The 20131-nt window shown below is 48.9% G+C and overlaps 3 protein-coding genes across 6 annotated transcripts; 1 reads left to right on the top strand and 2 right to left on the bottom strand.

Annotated features, from left to right (window-relative positions):
* Positions 1–537: 537 nt before the first annotated feature.
* Positions 538–16068, bottom strand: pex1 (peroxisomal biogenesis factor 1). Of its 4 annotated transcripts, none has more exons than XM_030348186.1 (24): positions 15851–16068; positions 14874–15020; positions 14711–14794; positions 14242–14356; positions 13229–13914; positions 13008–13127; positions 12763–12883; positions 12302–12408; positions 12039–12127; positions 11753–11885; positions 9320–9416; positions 8975–9145; positions 8712–8866; positions 8315–8501; positions 7560–7735; positions 6851–6985; positions 6385–6449; positions 5858–6000; positions 5182–5285; positions 4407–4586; positions 2124–2369; positions 1753–1965; positions 1376–1506; positions 538–872 (listed from the first exon to the last, which is right to left on the bottom strand). In XM_030348186.1, exons 1-24 carry the CDS (start codon positions 15956–15958, stop codon positions 788–790), a joined length of 3798 nt encoding a protein of 1265 aa, XP_030204046.1. In that variant the 5' UTR covers positions 15959–16068; the 3' UTR covers positions 538–787. The 4 variants fall into 4 exon arrangements, with proteins under 4 accessions (XP_030204046.1, XP_030204048.1, XP_030204047.1 ...); XM_030348188.1 differs by having other exon boundaries at positions 1768–1965; XM_030348187.1 differs by having other exon boundaries at positions 7560–7732.
* A 72-nt stretch (positions 16069–16140) lies between these two features.
* On the top strand, positions 16141–18282 carry rbm48 (RNA binding motif protein 48). The gene is made up of 5 exons (XM_030348197.1): positions 16141–16296; positions 16590–16780; positions 16877–17022; positions 17210–17802; positions 18080–18282. Exons 1-5 carry the CDS (start codon positions 16171–16173, stop codon positions 18143–18145), a joined length of 1122 nt encoding a protein of 373 aa, XP_030204057.1. The 5' UTR covers positions 16141–16170; the 3' UTR covers positions 18146–18282.
* On the bottom strand, positions 18243–20131 carry clxn (calaxin). The gene is made up of 6 exons (XM_030348199.1): positions 19733–20131; positions 19386–19544; positions 19098–19202; positions 18865–19016; positions 18434–18538; positions 18243–18348 (listed from the first exon to the last, which is right to left on the bottom strand). The coding sequence occupies exons 1-6, from the start codon at positions 19797–19799 to the stop codon at positions 18298–18300; spliced, it is 639 nt and encodes a 212-aa protein (XP_030204059.1). The 5' UTR covers positions 19800–20131; the 3' UTR covers positions 18243–18297.

Below are 20131 nucleotides of genomic sequence, written 5' to 3'. Positions count from 1 at the left end.
GACAGACAGACATCAAATCAGATCAGAAGCACCTTTAGCCAGACTGTCACCGTGCCAGCTGCTATGACTAGGATCTGTTAGGCTCTTCTATTTTCCGCTGAGATCAAAGCAGCACTACTTTCAAAACATTCCACCAACATTTCAACGTCTTAACTTTGGTACAGCGTTGCCTTATAGACCATGGATAAATGTGCAGTCTGTGAATGATCTAAAACGAAGGACAGGCTAGGCTAGTTGTTACAGTGTTTACTGACGGATGAAAGGTTCTTGGTTCAGACTCCAATGCTGCAGTCCTGTAGCAGCGGGCGTCCTCGAGCAAACACGTCAATAGTAATGCATTCATGTGATGCAATGAAGAGGAGAATACGTTACAGGGCTAAATGAATGACAAGGATTAAACTATTAGTGGTCATTTGAAAACCTAATTATACTTTGAAAGATCATAGAAGTAGAATATAGAAGAATATATTTTCAAATCCTTTAAGAGTCTGCAGGCTTTTGAGAAGTCATGATGGAAGAGAAAACCCCCAGACGATGGAAGTGAATAATCAATTCATTTATTAACGTTGTTCAATCATCTCCATCCCTTACCCTTAATTACACAAGCTGATATGATACATATTTACATTAGTCACAGCACTGACGCTGTGTGGGAATGGAATCATTCCAACTTGTTTACTAATTAAGTTAATTAAAAAACGCAGCCAGATTAGCATTTCCCTCCAATGCCCCTCAGAATGAGCGCATTAGTGCCGTGAGGAGGACACGTCTCCCCGCGCTGACGGGGTCAGGCCAGTGTGACCCGCTGTCCGGGTTTGAACAGGGCCGGGCTCCGGGCCCCGCGGGCCCCTGGGTCACCGAACGCCTCGTACCTGAGAGGACAAGACAACACTGTCAGGTCAGATTACATTTCCTCTGTTCGTTTTGCGGCAGCAGAATGAAAAATACTTTTTTTTCACAAGCAGGTTGACTCCATAAAACCCGAAGAATCCTCGGTATTGCGTATGATACTCGGTGCACCACTGAACTTGCCCACTTAATAATTTAACAGTTAAGTTATGATCCATCGTTTTTCGCATATAAATTGATCCTCAAAAGAGGAAGATCACGAATCAGATCAGTCCCTTAAAGGAACCCGCAACGCAGAATCCACCCCAGGGGGCCTGCAGTGACCTAGGGGGGAGACAGGAGGGGGGGGGACAGGAGGGGGGGGACAGGAGGGGGGAGACAGGAGGGGGAAGACAGGAGGGGGGGGACAGGAGGGGGGAGGGGGGAGACAGGAGGGGGGAGCAGTAGGGGGGTGACCCTAGGGGGGAGACGGTAGGGGGGTGACAGTAGGGGGGTGACCCTAGGGGGTGTCAGCGAGAGCTCTCACAGTCGGCTGAAGCGCTGCCAGTCCTGGGAGCCCAGGGAGGGTCTGGTCTGGGCCAGGGCGGAGGTCAGGTGGGCCTGGCTCAGCATCAGGCCGGCCCCCCCGGACACCGAGCGGCTGCGGACGCACTCCTCCTGCACGGCAAGCGGGCGGAGAAGACCGGGAAGAATTAAGAATTAAGGAACATTGTTTGCCTGATTGCTCTCGAAACTGGTTGTTAGAATCGGCACGTTTAAACGCTATTGGTGGTATTGGTGGTATTGATGGTATTGATGTTGTGTTGTTGTTAAGACATGTTGCCTCAGGTCAAACGCCCCGCCCTCCACCTAACGCCCCCCCCTTACACCCTCCCCTCCGCGGTGTCGCCCCCCCCGGCCCACCCGTCGTCCGCTCACGTCGGTCCTCCTGTAGCTGCCCTTCACCACGCCGACGTCCAGCAGGAGGCGCTGCAGCTCCTCCGGGCCCAGCTCCTGGAAGCCCCCCCGCAGGGTGGGCATGCAGGCTGGGGGGAGGCTGCCGGCCGCCTCGCGGGCCAAGGCCCCCGCGCTCGACTCCTGGGTGGTGGACCCGGGGCCCGATGCGCACAGGGAGTTCTGGGGGGAGGGAGGGACGGCCGGAAAGGAGCTGGTTAGAACAAGAAAAGGCAGCGGCCCCCAAAGGGGAAGCGACAGCGCCATCTCTGGTAGATGGGGCGGCCGGCTTCCGATTGGCTCAGGGGTCTAAGAAGGCGACCCCGATGACGGGCTCTTACCGGCGGCGAGGGAGAGGCGTGTCCCAACTCGGACTCGTAGGAGCTGCCGAAGTACAGCCTCCAGGCGTTGCTGCCCTGCGCGGGGTCGGCGGCCGGCAGCATGCTGTGCTCCAGAAACACCATGGACTGGTCCAGGGACAGCGCCGGCTCCGCCTCGCCCAGAGAGTCCTCCGAGGCACTGCTGTTGTTCAGGAAGATCATGGAGGACAGGCTGCCGTCGCTGTCCGAGCCGCAGGCCGGCGGCTCCTGGTGGGACATGGGGGGGGTCAGGATGGGACGGGGGTAGGGGGTACACCTCCCAGGGTTAGTCGACCTCTAGGGTCATATTTAGCCGGGTAATAATGAACTGATAACCGTGATTTTCAAGATTTTGATTTATTTTCCAGGGGTTTCGTCTTGGCTAAGCTCTATGAACAGATGTCAAAGCTGATGAGGATCTACATCGTCGTCAGACGATAGCTGATGGGATCCACAAGGGCTGTTGAAGGCAGCCAAAGCCTGTACACTCACGATTGGTCCCATTGGATCAGGGGTCAACAACTTTTTGAAGCAGAGAGCTACCTCAAGGGTACTGAGTCGTTTGATACCATCTTCCTGGTTAAAATAGGATTTTATATACATATTTATATAATTTACTTTTTTCTTGCTCTATTCCGCCATGTTTTTATTTATTTTGTGGGTCCTTATTTAGCTCCACCTTTAAGTTGTGCTTGCTAGCTTGTCTCAGCAAAGAGGGCGCACGATATTGAACTTTCTAGACAAGGTTAGAGTTTTTAAATTAAAAAATAATAATTAAATATAAGATAAAATATTGTCATTGCCATCAACTCGACATCGCTGCAAGTCTCGTTGATGAAAACAAGAACAACACAATTAAGTACGAATTTTCCAATTTGTTTTAGTGCTATTTTCAGAACATGCCCTGCGGACGACTCCCATGGTCCCTGAGGGGCACCCAGATACCCGCGGGCGCGTGTTGGCTACCCCTGCTTTGGATGAAAGATTCTGCTCAGTTGGATATAGTAAACCGGTTAAAGCTGGAAACTGCTTAAGGGTTGACAAGGAGCTCTGAATAAAGGTGATGCGAATACTGCGTCACAAGTTCTGTGTAAAATGAATCATTAATTTGTTTTGATTGACTGTTGTTGAAAACCAGCTCAAACAGGGTTTGAGTTATAACGCTTATCAGTGTGAAAGATACGCTAGGGAAGAGAAGATTAACGCTCCAAAGGCGATGTACCAGTGAAGAATCTAACAGTGTAGAGAAACGATTACATGCACCAAGCTCATCTGAGCACTCGCGCCAGTTGTCATTAACAACATGTCAATCAAGACTGTCTATGCCTAACAAACTCAAACAAAAGTCAATCCGTTTCCATACACCCTCGCTTCACTGCCCCAGTGTTGACTTGAAGTCAGATTCCCACAGCAGGCGATTTACCAAATCCAAGCTGTTATTTATTTTCTATTTTTAGTGTCGGTCTCAGAGTGGATGTGACAGGACCCGGGTTGACCCAAATCATGGCCCTTTGGTTCTGAGCCAAACAACATACCGAAGCACTGAGACAACAGCAAAGCCATCACATGAGCGATGACATCATCGCCGCTAGCACTGTTGACTCCAAGGGCATACTACTCAAGTCTGATAGAATCAGAATCAAGACCCTTTCTAACTTTTCCTTGTTCACTAATATACTATAGTTATTCTTGTCTCTATTATATGTGCCCTTTCTAAACAATCCACCAACGTTTAAATGTCTTCAATATGGATGAAAAGTTTGCCTTACAGATTCTACAACTTGGTACCACTGACCTTTAAAAGGCAGCATACTTTGACCGGATTACTTGGGCAATCACGCATGAAATCAAACACATCCTGTGAAGTTAAGATCAAAGCGTTAAAGCTAGGGCAGACCGTTTGGACCAACCAGCCAGAGTACCATGTAGTCTGAAAGGCTCCCACCCGACAAACCCCCAGGCCCTCAGGCCTCACTCTGAACACGGGACTCCCTCGCTAGCCTGAGATACAGGCCTGCCTAGCCGCGTGGAAGACCCCAGTCATGTGGAATGAGTGCACGGCGTAGTGCACGGGCAGAGTGCACAGGCATAGTGCACGGGCAGAGTGCACGAGAAGAGTGCACGAGAAGAGTGCACGGGCAGAGTGCACGGGCAGAGTGCACGGCCAGAGTGCTCAGAGTGCGCGCGTGCCGTGCAGGGATTAAGTTGAGATAAGTACTTAGTCTCCAGTATTACTCCAGTATATCTAGTGTCCCCCGTACTGACCTGCAGGGCGGGGGACGGGGGGGGCCCGGCGTGCAGGGCCTCCAGCTGGGCGTTGTACAGCAGGGCCTTGAGGTCGGCCCCGGTGAAGAGCTCGGTGGCCTCGGCCAGCTGCCGCAGGTCCACGTCGGGGCCCAGCGCCAGGGCCCCGCTCAGCGCCTGCAGGATCTCCACGCGGTCCTCCTGGAATCGGGGGTGAGCGCTGCGTTACTGCCATGGGTTCGTTTCAAAAATCTTTTTTTTATCTTTATTTTTATTTTATTTTGTTGCTTAAAAAAGAAAACATTAATATTTACTCAAATATGATCTTTTATCAATAATGTTTAAAGGTTATTTTAAATCGCTAATATACTAATAAATACTAATAAAAATACATTTATAATCAGAAGTAAATAAGGATCATTCCAACAAAGAAAGACAACCGTCTTCAAAGGAAGTGAATGTCTGCCTGCTCCCAGTCAGCATGTATTGATGAAACACTGTTGGATTACTGTCAAGGCATGAATCCCACAAACATCACCGGCGGTTCATCTACGTGTAGATACGACGTGACAAACCATCTTCAAGAATATCATTTCAACGCACAGTTCTTTGAAATAGTATCGTTGGTGGTCATCGTGGTAGAGCACGAAGCCCCTCCCTGCTCCAGACGACATCTATCTGGGTCCACTGTCGCTTCGGATCACGTCGGCTCAGTGAATAAAGAGCAGATGAAAGCAGTGTTCTGGTGCTTTTTAGCAGGGCTACTGAGGCCGGCAGGGACCTGCTGGGTACTCACCACGTCAGGCGGAGGGCAGTACAGGGACTTGTCCAGACGCCCTGGTCTGAGCAGGGCAGGGTCAATCATGTCTGGGCGACTGCTGGCCGCAAGCACATAGACTCCTGATAACAACACGCGCGCACACACACGCACACGCACGCACACACATGCAAACATGCACAGAAAGTTTTCAAGACGTGTCCTTGGAGGGGGTGGCAGTGTGAAGTCCGGACTCTGAACTGAAGGCGACAGGTCTTTATGCATCAGGCAGCTTGGGCAGGGTTGTGTATGAGCTGTCAGAGGTAATTGGGATAAAGTGGCCAAAGTCACCTTCCCCTGTCACTCGCTGAAACCTATTTTAAATGACCTTTTTATAACACTTCTGCTGCTAAAGCAAGTGGAAAACAACGTAAAAAGCACTTCCTAATAATAATGCTCATTTTGTAGCTCCCTTGTGTTCAAATATAACGTATAAGGTGGCGCTCAAGACTGCTATTATTAGCCTTTCTGCAGCCATAAGCTGTATTCGCTATTGCAAATAGTTGGTATTTGACCTAAAAATGAATATAATATATGTTGATAATAAAGTTAATATCAAAATGAGTGTATAATCCTAGAATCCTTTCAGCACCACCACCACACTGTGCAGAAGGTGTATCCAACGGTGGGAGGTGCAGGGTGGGACAGCTCCTACCCTGCAGCCCCTCCACCCCGTCCAGCTGGGTCAGGAGCTGGTTGACCACGCGGTCAGTCACCCCCGTGCTGTCGTGGCCCCGCCGGGGGGCCAGTGAGTCAAACTCATCGAAGAACAGGATGCAGGGCGAGGCGGCCTGGGCCCTACAGGGCAGAGCGAGCAGCACAGAGCCAGGTTCACACTCTGGGCTGGTTGTTGGATTGGGATTGTGTTCCCATTTACATGTTTGTCTTCCGTCCTCTGCGTTTTGTTTCATCAGTCTGGGCTTGATTCTTTGTAAAGGGCTTTGTCTATTCCTATAAATACATGTCTCTCAAGACATTCAAAGCTCTACTGAAAACCTTCCTTTTCAATAGGCCTATGAGGACTGTGATTGGTTTATGTAATCGTTTTCCCTATCCTGTTTATCACTTGCGGTTCCAGCCCATTGGCAACAAGAAACAAACACAGTTGCTCAATTAAATTCATCAATATTATAATAAATCATATGAGGGGTCTTCTGGGGATGGGAGGGAGAGCGGACCCACCTCTGGAAGACGTCGCGGACCCCCTGCTCACTGGCTCCAATATACTTGCTGAGCAGCTCTGGCCCCTAGCAGCAGAGACGGTGACAGAAACCAAACCCACGTCTCAGTGTCTACTGTCTACAGCGGCACCAGCTCAGCCCATCAGGGTCCACACCAACAAACCCCAACGATACGCTTCAAATCATTTCAATTATTTTCTCTGAAAGATCATTTTTAAATTTGCCCAACCAGAAAAATATTGATGTAAATTAGTTGCATGTTTCTCTGTCGAAATAAGGAGAAATATTAGACTTATAACTGTATGTTTCTATGTAGAAAAAAGGCATATTAACATTTCAAATCAAAGCATAACAGCCACTGTGCAACGTTCCTATAGAGAACTATTAAATTCTAAATATCGATTTCTCCAGGGGTCCCAGGAGCCCACGGGGGGCAGGGTGAGGGGCCCTCCCCACGGAGGGGGTACCTTGATGCTGATGAAGTTCATGCCGCTGTCCCGGGCCGCGGCGCCGGCCAGCAGGGTCTTCCCCGTGCCGGGGGCCCCGTACAGCAGGAGCCCTGAGCGGTGGCGGATGGGGAGTCTGGAGAACAGGACGGGGTACTGGGGGGTACAGAGGGGGGGCCCATGAGAGATGGTTAGTCTGGAGAACAGGACGGGGTACTGGGGGGTACAGAGGGGGGCCCATGAGAGACGCGGGGCGATGGTTAGTCTGGAGAACAGGACGAGGTACTGGGGGGGGTACAGGGGGGGACCCATGAGAGACGCGGGGCGATGGTTAGTCCCCAAGCACACAGGCAACACGGACATAGCAGTAGACACCATTACATGGAAGCTCGTCGGGAGCAGTTAGGCCGAGGTGTCTCTCGCTCAGCGACACCTCGGCACTCGAGCTAGGACGAGCCGGGGAATCGAGCCAACAACCTTCCGGTTACAAGACACCCCGCTCCACCTCCTGAGCTAAGACCACCCCTCTCTCCTTTTCATTTTGGCGGATGTGATCGCAGGGAGAACATAACAGTGAACGTGAGCAGGTTGTCCCCACTCCTCTGCGCTCCGTCCTAAATCCCCTCCAGGTCTCTGACCGAGAGCTGCTGGCCCACTGCCCCCGGTAGAGGGGGCACGACGCTGCTTCATGCAGAGGCCTGGTCACAGCCAGGGGTTCTGATTGGCTCACCTTAGCAGGAAGCAGGACGGTGTCCATGAGCTCCTGCCGCACCTCCTTCAGGCCCCCCACCCGGTCCAGCCCCACCCCGGGGGGGGTCTCCAGCCTCACCCCCCACAGGGACGGCGGGGTGAAGCCCTTCATGGCCTGCTCAAAGTGACTCCATCTCAGGCACAGACCATCGCCTGCTACACACACACAGACAGAGACAGAGACAGAGACAGAGACAGAGACAGAGACAGAGAGAGAGACAGAGACAGAGACAGAGACAGAGACAGAGACAGAGAGAGAGAGAGAGAGAGAGAGAGAGAGAGAGAGAGAGACAGAGACAGAGAGAGAGAGAGAGAGAGAGAGAGACAGAGACAGAGACAGAGACAGAGAGAGAGAGAGAGAAATGCAGTGGTTGTGTGTGAGCATTCACTTTCACTGACACCTTTTTTTGATCACTAGATCAACCAAAATCTCCTTTCAGAAATATTAAAGACTCACAGCTATGAGGAATTCCTCTACCAGTAAACACAATGTGCAGCTCAGTTGAACCAATTGCTACGAGCACAATCAACGAAAGAGAAGACACACAAAGACGAGTGATGAACCAAAGCCTTAAGACCCCGACTGAAGCCCTCCCTCTACTGGGGGGGCAGAGCCTACAGCGCCTAGAGAAGGAGCCTTAAGACCCCGACTGAAGCCCTCCCTCTGTTGGGGGGCAGAGCCTACAGAGCCTAGAGAGGCCCAGAGAAGGCCGGAGAGCGGGCGGAGCGGTGTACCCTGGTCGCTGCGCTCCTCCCGCACAGCGCTGGCGTGCACGGCCCGCTCTAGCAGCAGCGCCAGGTCGCGGGCCAGGTAGCCGTCCGTCTCCATGGCGACGGCCCCCAGGTCCAGCGTGTCCGCCGTGTGCGCCGATAGGCAGGGCTTCTGGAGGACGAGGCGCCGCAGGATCTCCGCTCGCTGGGCCTGAGGGAGGGACACGGCGCCGCCACACCGGCCAGGAGTGAGTGAGTGAGTGAGTGAGTGAGTGAGTGAGTGAGTGAGTGAGTGAGTGAGTACCCCTTACCCCTTACCCTTACCCCTTCAAAACAAGGGGGAGGGGTAAGGGGAAGGGGCAAGGGGTAGAAATGGGATTGGGCCAGTGAGTGAGTGCGTGCGTGAGAGAGTGAGTCCAACCTGGTCGGGGGGTTGGATGTGCAGGAATCCCTGGAAGAAGTGTGAGCCCTGCACGTCAGTGAGGGAGGGGTGGAGAGAGTGCTCCGTCTGGCTGGTGACCACGAGACACACCAGGCTGGATCGTACCACCAAGTCATCCACTATGTCTATCAGACCTGCACACACACACACACACACACACACTTAGCCTACTGGGATTCTAGTGTGTGTATATATATACAGCATATAAACAATCCATATCATGGAAATGAGTTGATTTGTACTCTGAGCGATGTGCTGTCGTAGGAGGGCCTCCGGGCCGTGCTCATGTTCCGCCGTGGTCGCGGCCCCCGTCACATGATCGAGGTCGTCCAGCAGGACCACCGAGGGCTGCCTCCACCGGGCCACTTGGAATGTTTCCTCCAGGGAGTGTCGCACCGTTTCGGCCCTTTTCCCTAGAAATATAAAGTGCATAGCATTCCTGTGTGTGTGTGTGTGTGTGTGTGTGTGTGTGTGTGTGTGTGTGTGTGTGTGTGTGTGTGTGTGTGTGTGTGTGTGTGTGTGTGTGTGTGTGTGTGTGTGTGTGTGTGTGTGTGTGTGTGTGTGTGTGTGTGTGTGTGTGTGTCTACCTTTCAGCTTCTTGCAGTCCACCACCTCCACGTACGTGTCCAGCTCCTCACCAGCCTTCCTGCACAGAGCTCTGGACACAGCGCTCTTCCCACTCCCCTGGGAGGGGAGACAGGGCCCCACCATTAACAACAGAGGCCTGGAAGCCTTCCAGGACTGTGCGCTCACACCGATGGATTAATGAGCAGCGGTAGGGGCCTGCAGCCGCTCATGTTCAGGGAGGGCTGGCGACGGGGAGCGGCAGTAACCGTAGCAGCGGCCAGCGGCTCCGTGTCCGCTTCCAGAACAGCCAGGAGACTTTTATTACATTTTTTGCAGATTAGTGGTCTCGATGTAGCCTGGCTATTGCCAGACCAAGCTTGGTCTGGGGGACTGATATCAATTTCTTCAGCACAAGAGACGTGATCAACGGGCCTAGTTCAAACGACTCTGTACGCGATTGGCTGCTTGCCGTCGCTACCCTGTCTTAACCAGCCAATAGCGTGCCAGGGGAAAAAGCCAGCTTGGTGATTGGCTCCCGCAAAAACGTATCGAAAGCAGAAAGAAACAAATTGCTCTTCTCCAGATCCTTCTGCAGGGTGAATTCAAATCGCCAGCAGAATGGCCTGGGGGCAGCCAGTCTAGTGTCGATGCTGATGAGGCAACCAATGGCAGAGCAGGATTGTGCTTTCTCCAACACTAGTTTCTAGCGAACATGGAGAAGAATTATCTCTTGCAGTACCGGGTTTATCTGAGCCCTAATCAGTCTGTTTGTGGACCAGAACACACACACATAAACACAAACACACATATGATCGTCCATACTGTTGTTGCATTGTGTAGTGAGAGTGAATGACCAGGTCAAATGCCTTGTATGGGGAAACTCACTAGGGCCAACGCAATGACTCTGATTCGATTGGTAGATAGATTCAACCCAGGAGTACGTTTATGCGAAATATTTTATGTTTGCTAAATAATAACAGGGGGATTTTTTCAGGATGAAGATAGTTCATCATGCTGTAGAACCAACTCGATCCTGGACCCACCCAACGTGGGTCTGCAGCGCTGCTCAACCAGAGCATTAAGCATTAAGTTATGTCCTGGCGTCACCCTCCAGCAAATCACGGAAAGTTTCACAATCAAATCTTCCCTTCATTGTGTTGAATATAATGCGCTGGACGGTTTGCTACAACACACGCACAGACACAGGAAGTTAGGCTTTCCAAATACCGCTTTTTTAACCCAGCTTTCATAGCCCTCTTAAAAGTCATTATTTTCTTTATTAATTATTCAGGGCTTCCCTTCTCGTGTTTTGCTTTAATCTTTTGTTTATAATGGTAGAAACACTGCTTGGGGTGTCACTGTGGAATTTCTTTCATTTTGTTTTAATTTATTCTGTAGAAAAACTAGGACAAAGAACAAGAACAACTCCACAAAGAGATTTACTGCAACTATTAAAAGCGGCTTATACGTGTTGCCGTGTATATATTTGAACACAAACAGTTTAAATATATACACGCTCTATATTCTTAACATAGCCAAAGAGTATCATTTCCAAAAGTCTACCCAGAGGGACGTGAAGGAATGCATTCCACAACGCATTCTGACCGAGTAAGTCGGAATACGAAGTAAGATAATGTCAATCTTCTGAAGGAGAGTCCTCTTATGATGGTACCATATCGTCATATGATAAAGGAGAGTCCTCTTATGATGGTACCATATCGTCATATGATAAAGGAGAGTCCTCTTATGATGGTATCATATCATCGTATGATACCATCATATGATAAAGGACAGTCCTCTTATGATGGTATCATATGATGGTATCATATCGTCATATGATAAAGGACAGTACTCTTATGATGGTATCATACCGTCATATGATAAAGAACAGTACTCTTATGATGGTATCATATCGTCATATGATAAAGGACAGTACTCTTATGATGGTATCATATCGTCATATGATAAAGAACAGTACTCTTATGATGGTATCATATGATGGTATCATACCATCATATGATAAAGAACAGTACTCTTATGATGTATCATATCATCATATGATAAAGAACAGTCCTCTTATGATGTATCATATCTTCATATGATAAAGGACAGTCCTCTTATGATGGTGTCATATCGTCATATGATACCATCATATGATGAAGGACAGTCCTCTTATGATGGTATAATATCATCATATGATAGAGGACAGTACTCTTATGATGTATCATATCATCATATGATAGAGGACAGTCCTCTTATGATGTCTCATATCATCATATGATAAAGAACAGTACTCTTATGATGTATCATATCATCATATGATAAAGAACAGTACTCTTATGATGTATCATATCATCATATGATAAAGAACAGTACTCTTATGATGTATCATACCATCATATGATAAAGGACAGTACTCTTATGATGTATCATATCGTCATGTCTGCGCCTACCTTGGCCCCGGTGATGAGCAGGGCCCCGCCGTGCAGTCCCTGTCCGAGGGCCCCCAGCTCCCGGGAGAGGGGGCTTCCCAGCAGGCTGTGGGACATGAACTGGAAGCCCGCCTTGCTCAGCTGCTCTGTCCCACTGAAGGAGGAACCGTCACAGCAGATCAACAAGCGCAGAGCTTTTAATTCAAAGACAAAACCGTTGTTTTGTGATCGGTCCGACCCCCGCTGGCCACGGACCAACACATGCAGTCGTTCAGAGCGGTGGGGGGGGGGGCGGGGGTCAACTCACCCGAGAGTGCCCAGGAGGGGGAGCTCCGTGTACGGGGCGTCAGCCACCGCCTTCGTGGTCGTGTCTGCCGTTGGCGGCCCTCGGTCGACCTAAAGCGGGATTAGGGACAGGGAATAAGGGGCTTTTCAGAGAGCGTTTTCTGGCACACTGGCTCCTGGAGGATTGGGCTTCATTGCATTTTTTCCCCAGCAGTCGGAAGCCAGAGGAGAGCTACGCCGCATCGGGGAGGTGTTTGGGGTTGAGGAGGACGCTCAAGCTGCTACCTGTACTCCGGCCTTCTGGAGGACAGCTGGGGCCAGCAGGAAGAGCTGGTCGGGGAGCTCACTCTCTGCCTCCGGCTGCAGCACAGTCAAGGCCAGCTCCAGTTTAGCTAAAGGAAAGAAAAGGGGCATGTCTGTCTATTAGAAATGTGGGAGGTCAAACCGGTAGTTTAACCTGGAGGTCCTCCTCGTCCGTTGGAGAGGAATCTGCCTTTATGACCACCTGCAGGCCAGTGCGTTGATTATTCATTTCACAATAAGGGACCATAGTGGTCGGGATTCGAAACCGAATGCCTACCACCTGCAGGCATCCTTGAGCAAGACGCCCTAACCCCTACCTTCTCCTGGAAGACATTAACCTCAACATTCGATGTAAGGCGCTTTTGATCAAAAGTATCAACAGAATGACTAAATAGCATATAAAGTCCCTAATTGGCTCAAGGCACACTGCTCCACTACATTACCATTGGGCCCATGAAGTAGGATGATGCTGGAGCGGGCGGTGAGACAGGCGAGGGGCTCGTGGCTCTGAGAATGCAGCCAATCGAGGAAGGCAGTCTGGATGGCATCATCGCTCTCCTCAGGCTGAACAGAACAACATGGGCATGAGATGAAGGCAGCCAACAGCAAACGCTGAGATCAAACCCGAGGGGAGAGACCGCCTGCTCTCCGGTGCCTCCTCTCAGTGGACCTCTGTCTAGTTGCTCACCAGTGGTTCTAGAGGCTGCAGGCGGACGCCCGAGGCTACCGTAACCGTAGATTCCACTGGCTGAATTCGCACCGTTGAGTGGGGATCGATTTTCATGCTCGTTGCCAAGTGCTGCGTAATCTGCAGAGAACCAACGCAACACACACAACAGTTCTGAGCTAGAGGGAAAGCAGCGGGGGCTGGAATGAGCCAGATTGGGCTGCTAACACGGGGACACTCACCCAGACCCGTCCAGAATGGATCTCTCCACGGTTCTGGTCATCCTGCAGCTCCTCCACATGGTGGCACACCACGCGCACCACCGCCAGCTCCTTCCCTTCCTCCACCTCCTCCTGCTGCTCCTTCGCCAACTCCTCTCCAACCTTCAGTGCACCTGCGTTCTTCTTGGGCTCCGTGGCCCTCTTGGCGCCGTCCCTGGCCTCCTTGGGGGTGGGGATCTTGGACAGCAGGCCGTAGGTGACGGCCGACTGGGATAAGATGGAGCAGCCGGTGTCCACGGTCTCGTTCCAGGGAAACAGATGGACAACGGCGGCGGCGCCGGGGTTAATAGTGCAGAGAGCGTTGGGGGGCTGATGGCACACCCGGAGGAGCGAGGCACTGAACAGCGCGGGGAGCTCCGGAACAGAGGGCATCGTCTCCTTAGCGGGGCCCACGGCGCCCGTGAAGAGGTAGCGCATGAGGCCCGTCAGGTTGCCGATGCCGCCCCACTGCTGGTTCTGAGCGGGGGACGGGGGCTGCGGTGAGGAGGGCGGGGGTTCAGAGGTGGGGTGGCGGTAGGGAGGCGGGTCCTGGCCGGATCCGGGCGGAGTGCGGAGGAAGCTGCCGGTCCCGGGCCTGGTCTTCGGGGAGACGACTAGCTCAGAGGACCGCTCCAGGCGGCCGTGAGGCACCGCTGGTTCAAGGGACGCTGAGCAGAGGGAAGAGACCATAAGGGATTTGGATCAGTAGGTTTGGATCTTTAATAATAAAGACATTCTTTGCAAAATGCCAAAGTCAGTAAGATTAGTTTGAGGCTATTTTAGCACTAGAAGCTGGCTTGAATTAAACATGTTTTCATTGTCTGGATTTATGGCAAGATTTATTTTTTTAATAATTCATAAAGTTTATAATTGTACAAACAAACATCTCATGTCTAAACCCCAGGGAGTTTTAAGAGTGTCAGACTGTTATTACTTTAATGATTATTCAAAACCAGCATTAGATAAAGTGAGAATGTTCAGTGAGTGATGCTGACCGATTCTGATGTAGACGGCGGTGCGCTGGTCAACCCACACTGGAAACACAGCGTCCTTGAACACCACTCTAATCTGGTCCAACAGCTGCTGCTCCAGGGCTGCGCTGTGGAGCTCCTACCAAGTGTCAGCCCGCATGAGGCAACAATCATCAAAACACACACACACAGGAAGTCAATAGGGCCGTTACATTGCCCTTTGAGATGTGGCAGGAGACCGCCATGTTTTAATTGCACTGGTTACTTAAAATGTGTTATTAACTTTGGTCAAATTCAATGAAAATAACTGTATACATTGTCATAAAAAAAATAGAATCAGACTCTTTAATTGGGTCTTTATTATTGATTAGCTTGAGGAAACTCATCCTCTACTTTTGTTATGAATTGATCCGCTGGATGGGAGGGGGGGGGGAATATTATCTATGGGCCGTTTTTTTGACAGGCCTCAGACCAAACAAGTCATCCCACTCACCAAAATCTCCCAGTCATCGGACGACAGAGGCTCCACAAAAACCTGATGAACAGACGAGACCTGCTGACAGGGCCTCAGGAAGCCCTTGGGAACACAACACACAGTCACGATACACACACAAACAAACAGTGTCTACCGCTGCAAAGTAACTACAACCCCCAACCTGCTCTCCCTCTTTCAGGCCCAGCCTCTCTCCCAACTGGCGACACAGCTCCACGATATGCTCCTCAGGCTTTGAGGAGCGCCTACTCCTGGTCCAGCTGAGAAATACTGGAGATCCATGGCCCCAGGACAACTCCAAAGCCTGGTTCTATAGTACACAAACCATGCATTGGTGTTTATAGGTTGCGTTGGGTAAATATGTGTGTGCCTTTGGGTGTGTGCACACCCAAAGGTGTTTGCATACATGCTAACAAACACACAGAAATAAATTTAAAGTAAATTGAAGTAATACTCTAACACTAACTGTTTAGAGATTAGAATCAAACATCGTTTGAAATAAGGCTGGTGGCCGGTTAATAGAATAGTGTGCAACTTTATGTTTATTTTATTACATAAACTTTGTCGCCACCAAGCGAAGCAACAAGGACATTGCAACAACATTGCACAATCGGGATCGCAGTTTCTTTATCGTTATATATTTATAAATGTAATAACCTAAGCATCGTTGAAGACGTTCAGCTTGGGCAACTTGGATGTATTACCTGACAGTGTGTGTTTTGTCATGAAATAAATACATTTTAATTGCCAGTATAATGAGTCTAATCCAATAAATCTTTCTGATAAGAGTATAGGGACCTTAATTTGCAATCACATGGAATTAAGGTTACTTCAGTGAACCAAATGGAAGGATGATTCATGAACTTGAGATAGGGTTCAAACTGAAGTCTGGACCATAAAGTTTGACAGATTCAGTAATGAATGCAGATTAAAAAAAATAAGTCAGGCATGGTGTAGAAAACCCTAGTAAACGCAAGGAAATTAACAAACCAGTTTATTCCAAAACACAAGAAATACAGCAAGTCCGACAATAGCAGTTTCATATACTAATACAGCCAACATAGCAATGGATTGGCAGGTCATGCCTCATAAGTAGCCTCAGTAGATTCGACACACTTGCTAACACATATGCTAACTTACCTCATGCAAGGAAAGATGGGATATCACGTTTGGGGGAAGGTGAAGGAAGCAGTTTTTTGCATTATTGAAAACCACTGTGACTGGCTGAATGCCTTGATTGACAAACATTATTTAAAATGACTCATAATCTATCATTTGAAAGCTAGCTTGTTAATAACTATTCACCGATCGACGCACTCTGTGTGCCAAAGTGAATCCAGGCGACTGTTTTCTTGAGTTTCAAAGTAAAAGCCTCTTCAACATCTAGAAGTCAACCTATCTCAGTACATACAAGCAAATCCCTTATTTTGAAAGCAAACATTGGCCATCCTTCCCCAGACATGGCGGCCCCTGTCCACAAAGCAGACTGCTGGAGAACTCCTGAAATCTTCAAACATCACGAACAGAGAAAAGTTTGCATTTCTCGACCAAAATATCGAGATGGTAGGAAAGCTAAAGCAGTAAAGGTAAGGAAGCCGGCTTAATCTCAACATATGAGTAAAAGGGAATCGTGAAAGAGCCTTAAAACGTCACGGATATATGCAATCACAAATTACAACATGAAGAGAAATCCCCAATTAATTGTCATTTACATATAATGTTTAAGAATACCAAAAACGTAAACGACTTTCATTAGCGTCAATTTAAAAACGGGCCCGGTTTGTATTGTGTTGTCAATAGCCAGTAGGGGAGAGATAATGTAACATATTTATGTGTTTGCTAGGACCAGTCTCGCAGTGTTTATTATATTTCTGTCCAGGTTTACACCATCAACCTAGAGTCACGCTACCTGATGGTGCAAGGCGTCCCAGCCATCGGGGTGATGCCTGAACTGATCCAGCGCTGCGCCCTGTACGGTGTCATCGAGGAGTACAGGCCCCTGGACGAGTACCCCGCTGAAGAATTCACAGAGGTCTACCTCGTCAAGTTCCAGAAGCTCACCAGTGCAAGGTTAGGACGGTGTTTTTTTTATGGTTCACTGCTGGAAAATACTACTTTGCCATCCTGACCACATGAATGGTACGATTAGATTTGCTGTTGTTTCAGGGCTGCTAAGCGGCACCTAGATGAGAAGAGCTTCTATGGGGGTGTGCTCCACGTGTGTTATGTGCCCGAGTATGAAACCGTGGAGGACACCAGGCTGAAGTTACAAGACCGACGTAGATACGTGATGAGGACATGCCAACATATAGGTTTGTTGCACCTGAATATGTGAATCATTAAATATCATACCAATATGAATTGGTATAAATGTGTAATACCAATGTGAATAAGCATTCTATGTTCTATGTCCATTTAATAGCATTATATTTACATTATGTACACTGAATTAAATAAAACAAAGAAATGTGATGGGTTTTTGCCATTATCATTTTATAGCTAGAGAAAGGGAGCAGACGAAAGAAGCCACCGAGGAGGACCCTAAACCACCTGACCCCGCCCCCAAATCAGAGAGGTCTTCCAGATCAACTGATGAAAAACGTCCTGCTGCTGCTGCTGCTGCTGCTGCTGCTGCTGCTGCTGCTGCTGTCTACACCCCAGCCCCACCGAGCAGCAGCCATTACCTGGGCTTTCCAATGCTGCCGTTCCCACCTCAGGAAGACCTTTGGTACAGACGCAATACAACTCAAGCCGGACCGTCAGAGGACAGAATGGGGTCGTTACACAACGCGTTCCCTGACACCGCACCGTCTGACACTCCGGGAACCAGCACGGGGGTCCAAAGTCAAGACACAGAGACACGGGTGACTCCGAAGCTAGCCTCTGCGGCGATGTTTGTACCGAGGACCACACATTTGGAGAACAGGAAGCGTAGGCTGCAGGCGCCCCGTGACCCGCTGTTGTTGTCATATGACGTCGTGGGGGAGAACTCTCCTCTCGTTGGTCCTCAGCTCCCGGAACCGCCCCGGTTGGACATGGAGGATGAATCACTGAACACGACAGTCGACCAGATCAGGAACACACTGAAACAGGTAGCTGCTCTCGAAATGGTTGTTGTTATTTGATCGAATGATGTTCATACGTTAAGGTTAAGCTAGTCTTAACCTTAAGCTAGTATACGTATTGAGGCGCCCCGTGGCTCACCAGGTAGAGCGTTTACCATTAAGGCTCAGTCCTGAACCCGGGTTCAATTCCTGCCCGTGCATTGCTGCATGTCCTCCCCTCTAACTTCCATACCTTCCTGTCTATCTCACTCCATAATCAAGCATTAAGCACTACTAATATAATTGTTATTTTGTTTCTTCTTAGGTGGACTCAGTTACTGCAAACAAACCAGCGAAGGTGAAGAAGACTAAGCCTCGCCGCAGGATTTGAGATCTTCCTTCTGTGGTGTTTCGCAGAGACTTTTATCACCCATCCAGACTATTTATACATTTATTTTTACACTTTCTGTTAGAGAAATATGAACAAATTTTTTGAATATATTTTTATTAAAACAAAAGAAATTCACATTCCATACTAATTCTTCATCGTTCCGACGGATCTTGGAAAGCTTGCTGCTCAAACACCAGTATACTCTGAAAACAAGAAAGGTTTGAGTATTATGTCAAGTAGCAATATTGAAAATGAGATCCAAAGACATCAATTTTATTTGATTGACACCTTGGCGTCAGGGAGACACGTTCCGAAGGCTTCAAGTAGCAGGTTCTCTTCTTTGACTGCCTTCTCAAAGTCTATAAAAGAGAGTCTGCCGTCATGGTCATGGTCCTGATGGCAGGAAAAATTACAATTCATGAATCTTTTCTTGTGGTCCAGACCAGCCCTTCAGAAAGCAAATTTTGTGATAAGTAGCCTGCCAGTTAATCTATAAAGCCCTCTTCATGCACAAAGGTTGTTCAGAACACCTGACACATGCAGAATCACAATGAAAGACTCCTGAAGGTTCAGTCGACAGAAATAATTTAAATGAGCGATCTAAAATTAATATAATTCAATTTGATAGATTTATTTTTCTATTTCTGACAATGAATGTCAAAAGTTTGGGCAATTCAACTTTGAATTCCGAGTAAGATCCCAGTAGAGCTTCCCCATACCATCTTCTTGACCGTGATCTCCACCAGGTCTTTGATGCCCTCGTCGGGGTCTTCCTCCGTCAGCTGCCTGATCAGACTGTTCTTCAACATGTGAAACATCTCCTCCCGGGAGATGAAGCCATCGCCATTCAAGTCATACACGTCAAAGCAGTCTGGTCACAGAAACAAAACAACTAGGGTTATTAGGGTTATTACCTTATTTTATTATCCTTGAAAGTATGCTTGTATATTACATTTGATTTTTTCGGCCAAGGTCCCACGAAGGAAAACAGACAGTCCCTCTGTCCACTCTCTGACACTGACGAAGCTGTCGTTGTCCTTATCAAACGCCCGAAAAACTATAAGAAAACACAAACCACAACTAACGGTATTTTATCAATCTCACTCGCGTTATCTCTGAACACAATGGTTCGCATTTAATTTACGTTACTTTTGCAGCTGTTAATATTGAATGACACTTTTTTTTCATTAAATGTTATAACATTTAGAAATCTGTCCCAATCTGGCAACACTGGTCCTACCTCCATCCATTAGCATGTCATCAGTCATCCCGAAGGTGTTGTGCAGGATGCTCCTGAACCTCCCTCTGTCCAAGCCGTGCACAGCCCGTCCTGACGCCGCCACGTCCCCCATCAGTCCGTTGAAGAGCCGAATCAGGCACTCTACTTCGGTTTTATTGACTGTGTGAACACGAGCTCATGGGAAATCTTGATAAACAGAAGTAACGTGGACATTTTGCATTCATGTCTATATACATCGTGCTTACATTAGCAGATTAGCCAATTAAGCGTAATAACGGGATGTTTTCTAAATTCCAGACCTTAGTCAACCTATATGTTAAATTAAATGCTTAGCTCCCGTTACTTACAGTGCTTCACTTGTTTGGATATCGTTTCTGCAAGATTCTGTATTAGTTTTCTATTCAGAGAAGACATTTCTGCTGTTCACCGGCGGACCGCAAACGCGCACCGGTTCTGTATTCTGTTGTCATGCCGTCTCCATAGCAACCAGTATATACCAGTGTTGCCAGATTTGGCCGGAAATCTGGCCCAATCTGGCAACACCGTGTACACCCCACTCTGCCAGTGGCGAATCTTTTTTTCGTATGATGGCAGCGGCAAGTACAGCCTTTTTCGCCTCTGATTCGTCTCTGATTAGCCTCTGATTGGTTAGAATGGCTCGCCTCCGATTGGTTATGGTAATGGTGTGAGAGTTTTTATCTCTATCATTCCGGTGTTATTCATGGCCCTATCCAGATGCCTCGGAC

The sequence above is a fragment of the Gadus morhua genome, chromosome 22 (genome assembly GCF_902167405.1).
Source record: "Gadus morhua chromosome 22, gadMor3.0, whole genome shotgun sequence".
Classification (NCBI taxonomy): domain Eukaryota; kingdom Metazoa; phylum Chordata; class Actinopteri; order Gadiformes; family Gadidae; genus Gadus; species Gadus morhua.
Note: the sequence above shows the minus strand (reverse complement) of the source record. Positions and strands in the feature narration are given on the sequence as shown.

Bases quoted from the DNA above. Each gene is read 5' to 3' on its own strand.
- clxn (XM_030348199.1), bottom strand. From the start codon at position 19,799: ATGTCTTCTCTGAATAGAAAACTAATACAGAATCTTGCAGAAACGATA. The intron at 19,203-19,385 runs GTAGGACCAGTG...GTTTTCTTATAG, and splicing joins TGACATGCTAATGGATGGAG to TTTTTCGGGCGTTTGATAAG. The intron at 18,539-18,864 runs GTATGGGGAAGC...TCCTGCCATCAG, and splicing joins AGATCACGGTCAAGAAGATG to GACCATGACCATGACGGCAG.
- pex1 (XM_030348186.1), bottom strand. From the start codon at position 15,958: ATGTTTGTCAATCAAGGCATTCAGCCAGTCACAGTGGTTTTCAATAAT. The intron at 4,587-5,181 runs GTGAGTACCCAG...CCCCGATTCCAG, and splicing joins ACTGCCCTCCGCCTGACGTG to GAGGACCGCGTGGAGATCCT. The intron at 873-1,375 runs GTGAGAGCTCTC...TTGTCCTCTCAG, and splicing joins TGGCAGCGCTTCAGCCGACT to GTACGAGGCGTTCGGTGACC.
- rbm48 (XM_030348197.1), top strand. From the start codon at position 16,171: ATGGCGGCCCCTGTCCACAAAGCAGACTGCTGGAGAACTCCTGAAATC. The intron at 16,297-16,589 runs GTAAGGAAGCCG...ATTTCTGTCCAG, and splicing joins GGAAAGCTAAAGCAGTAAAG to GTTTACACCATCAACCTAGA. The intron at 16,781-16,876 runs GTTAGGACGGTG...CTGTTGTTTCAG, and splicing joins CAGAAGCTCACCAGTGCAAG to GGCTGCTAAGCGGCACCTAG.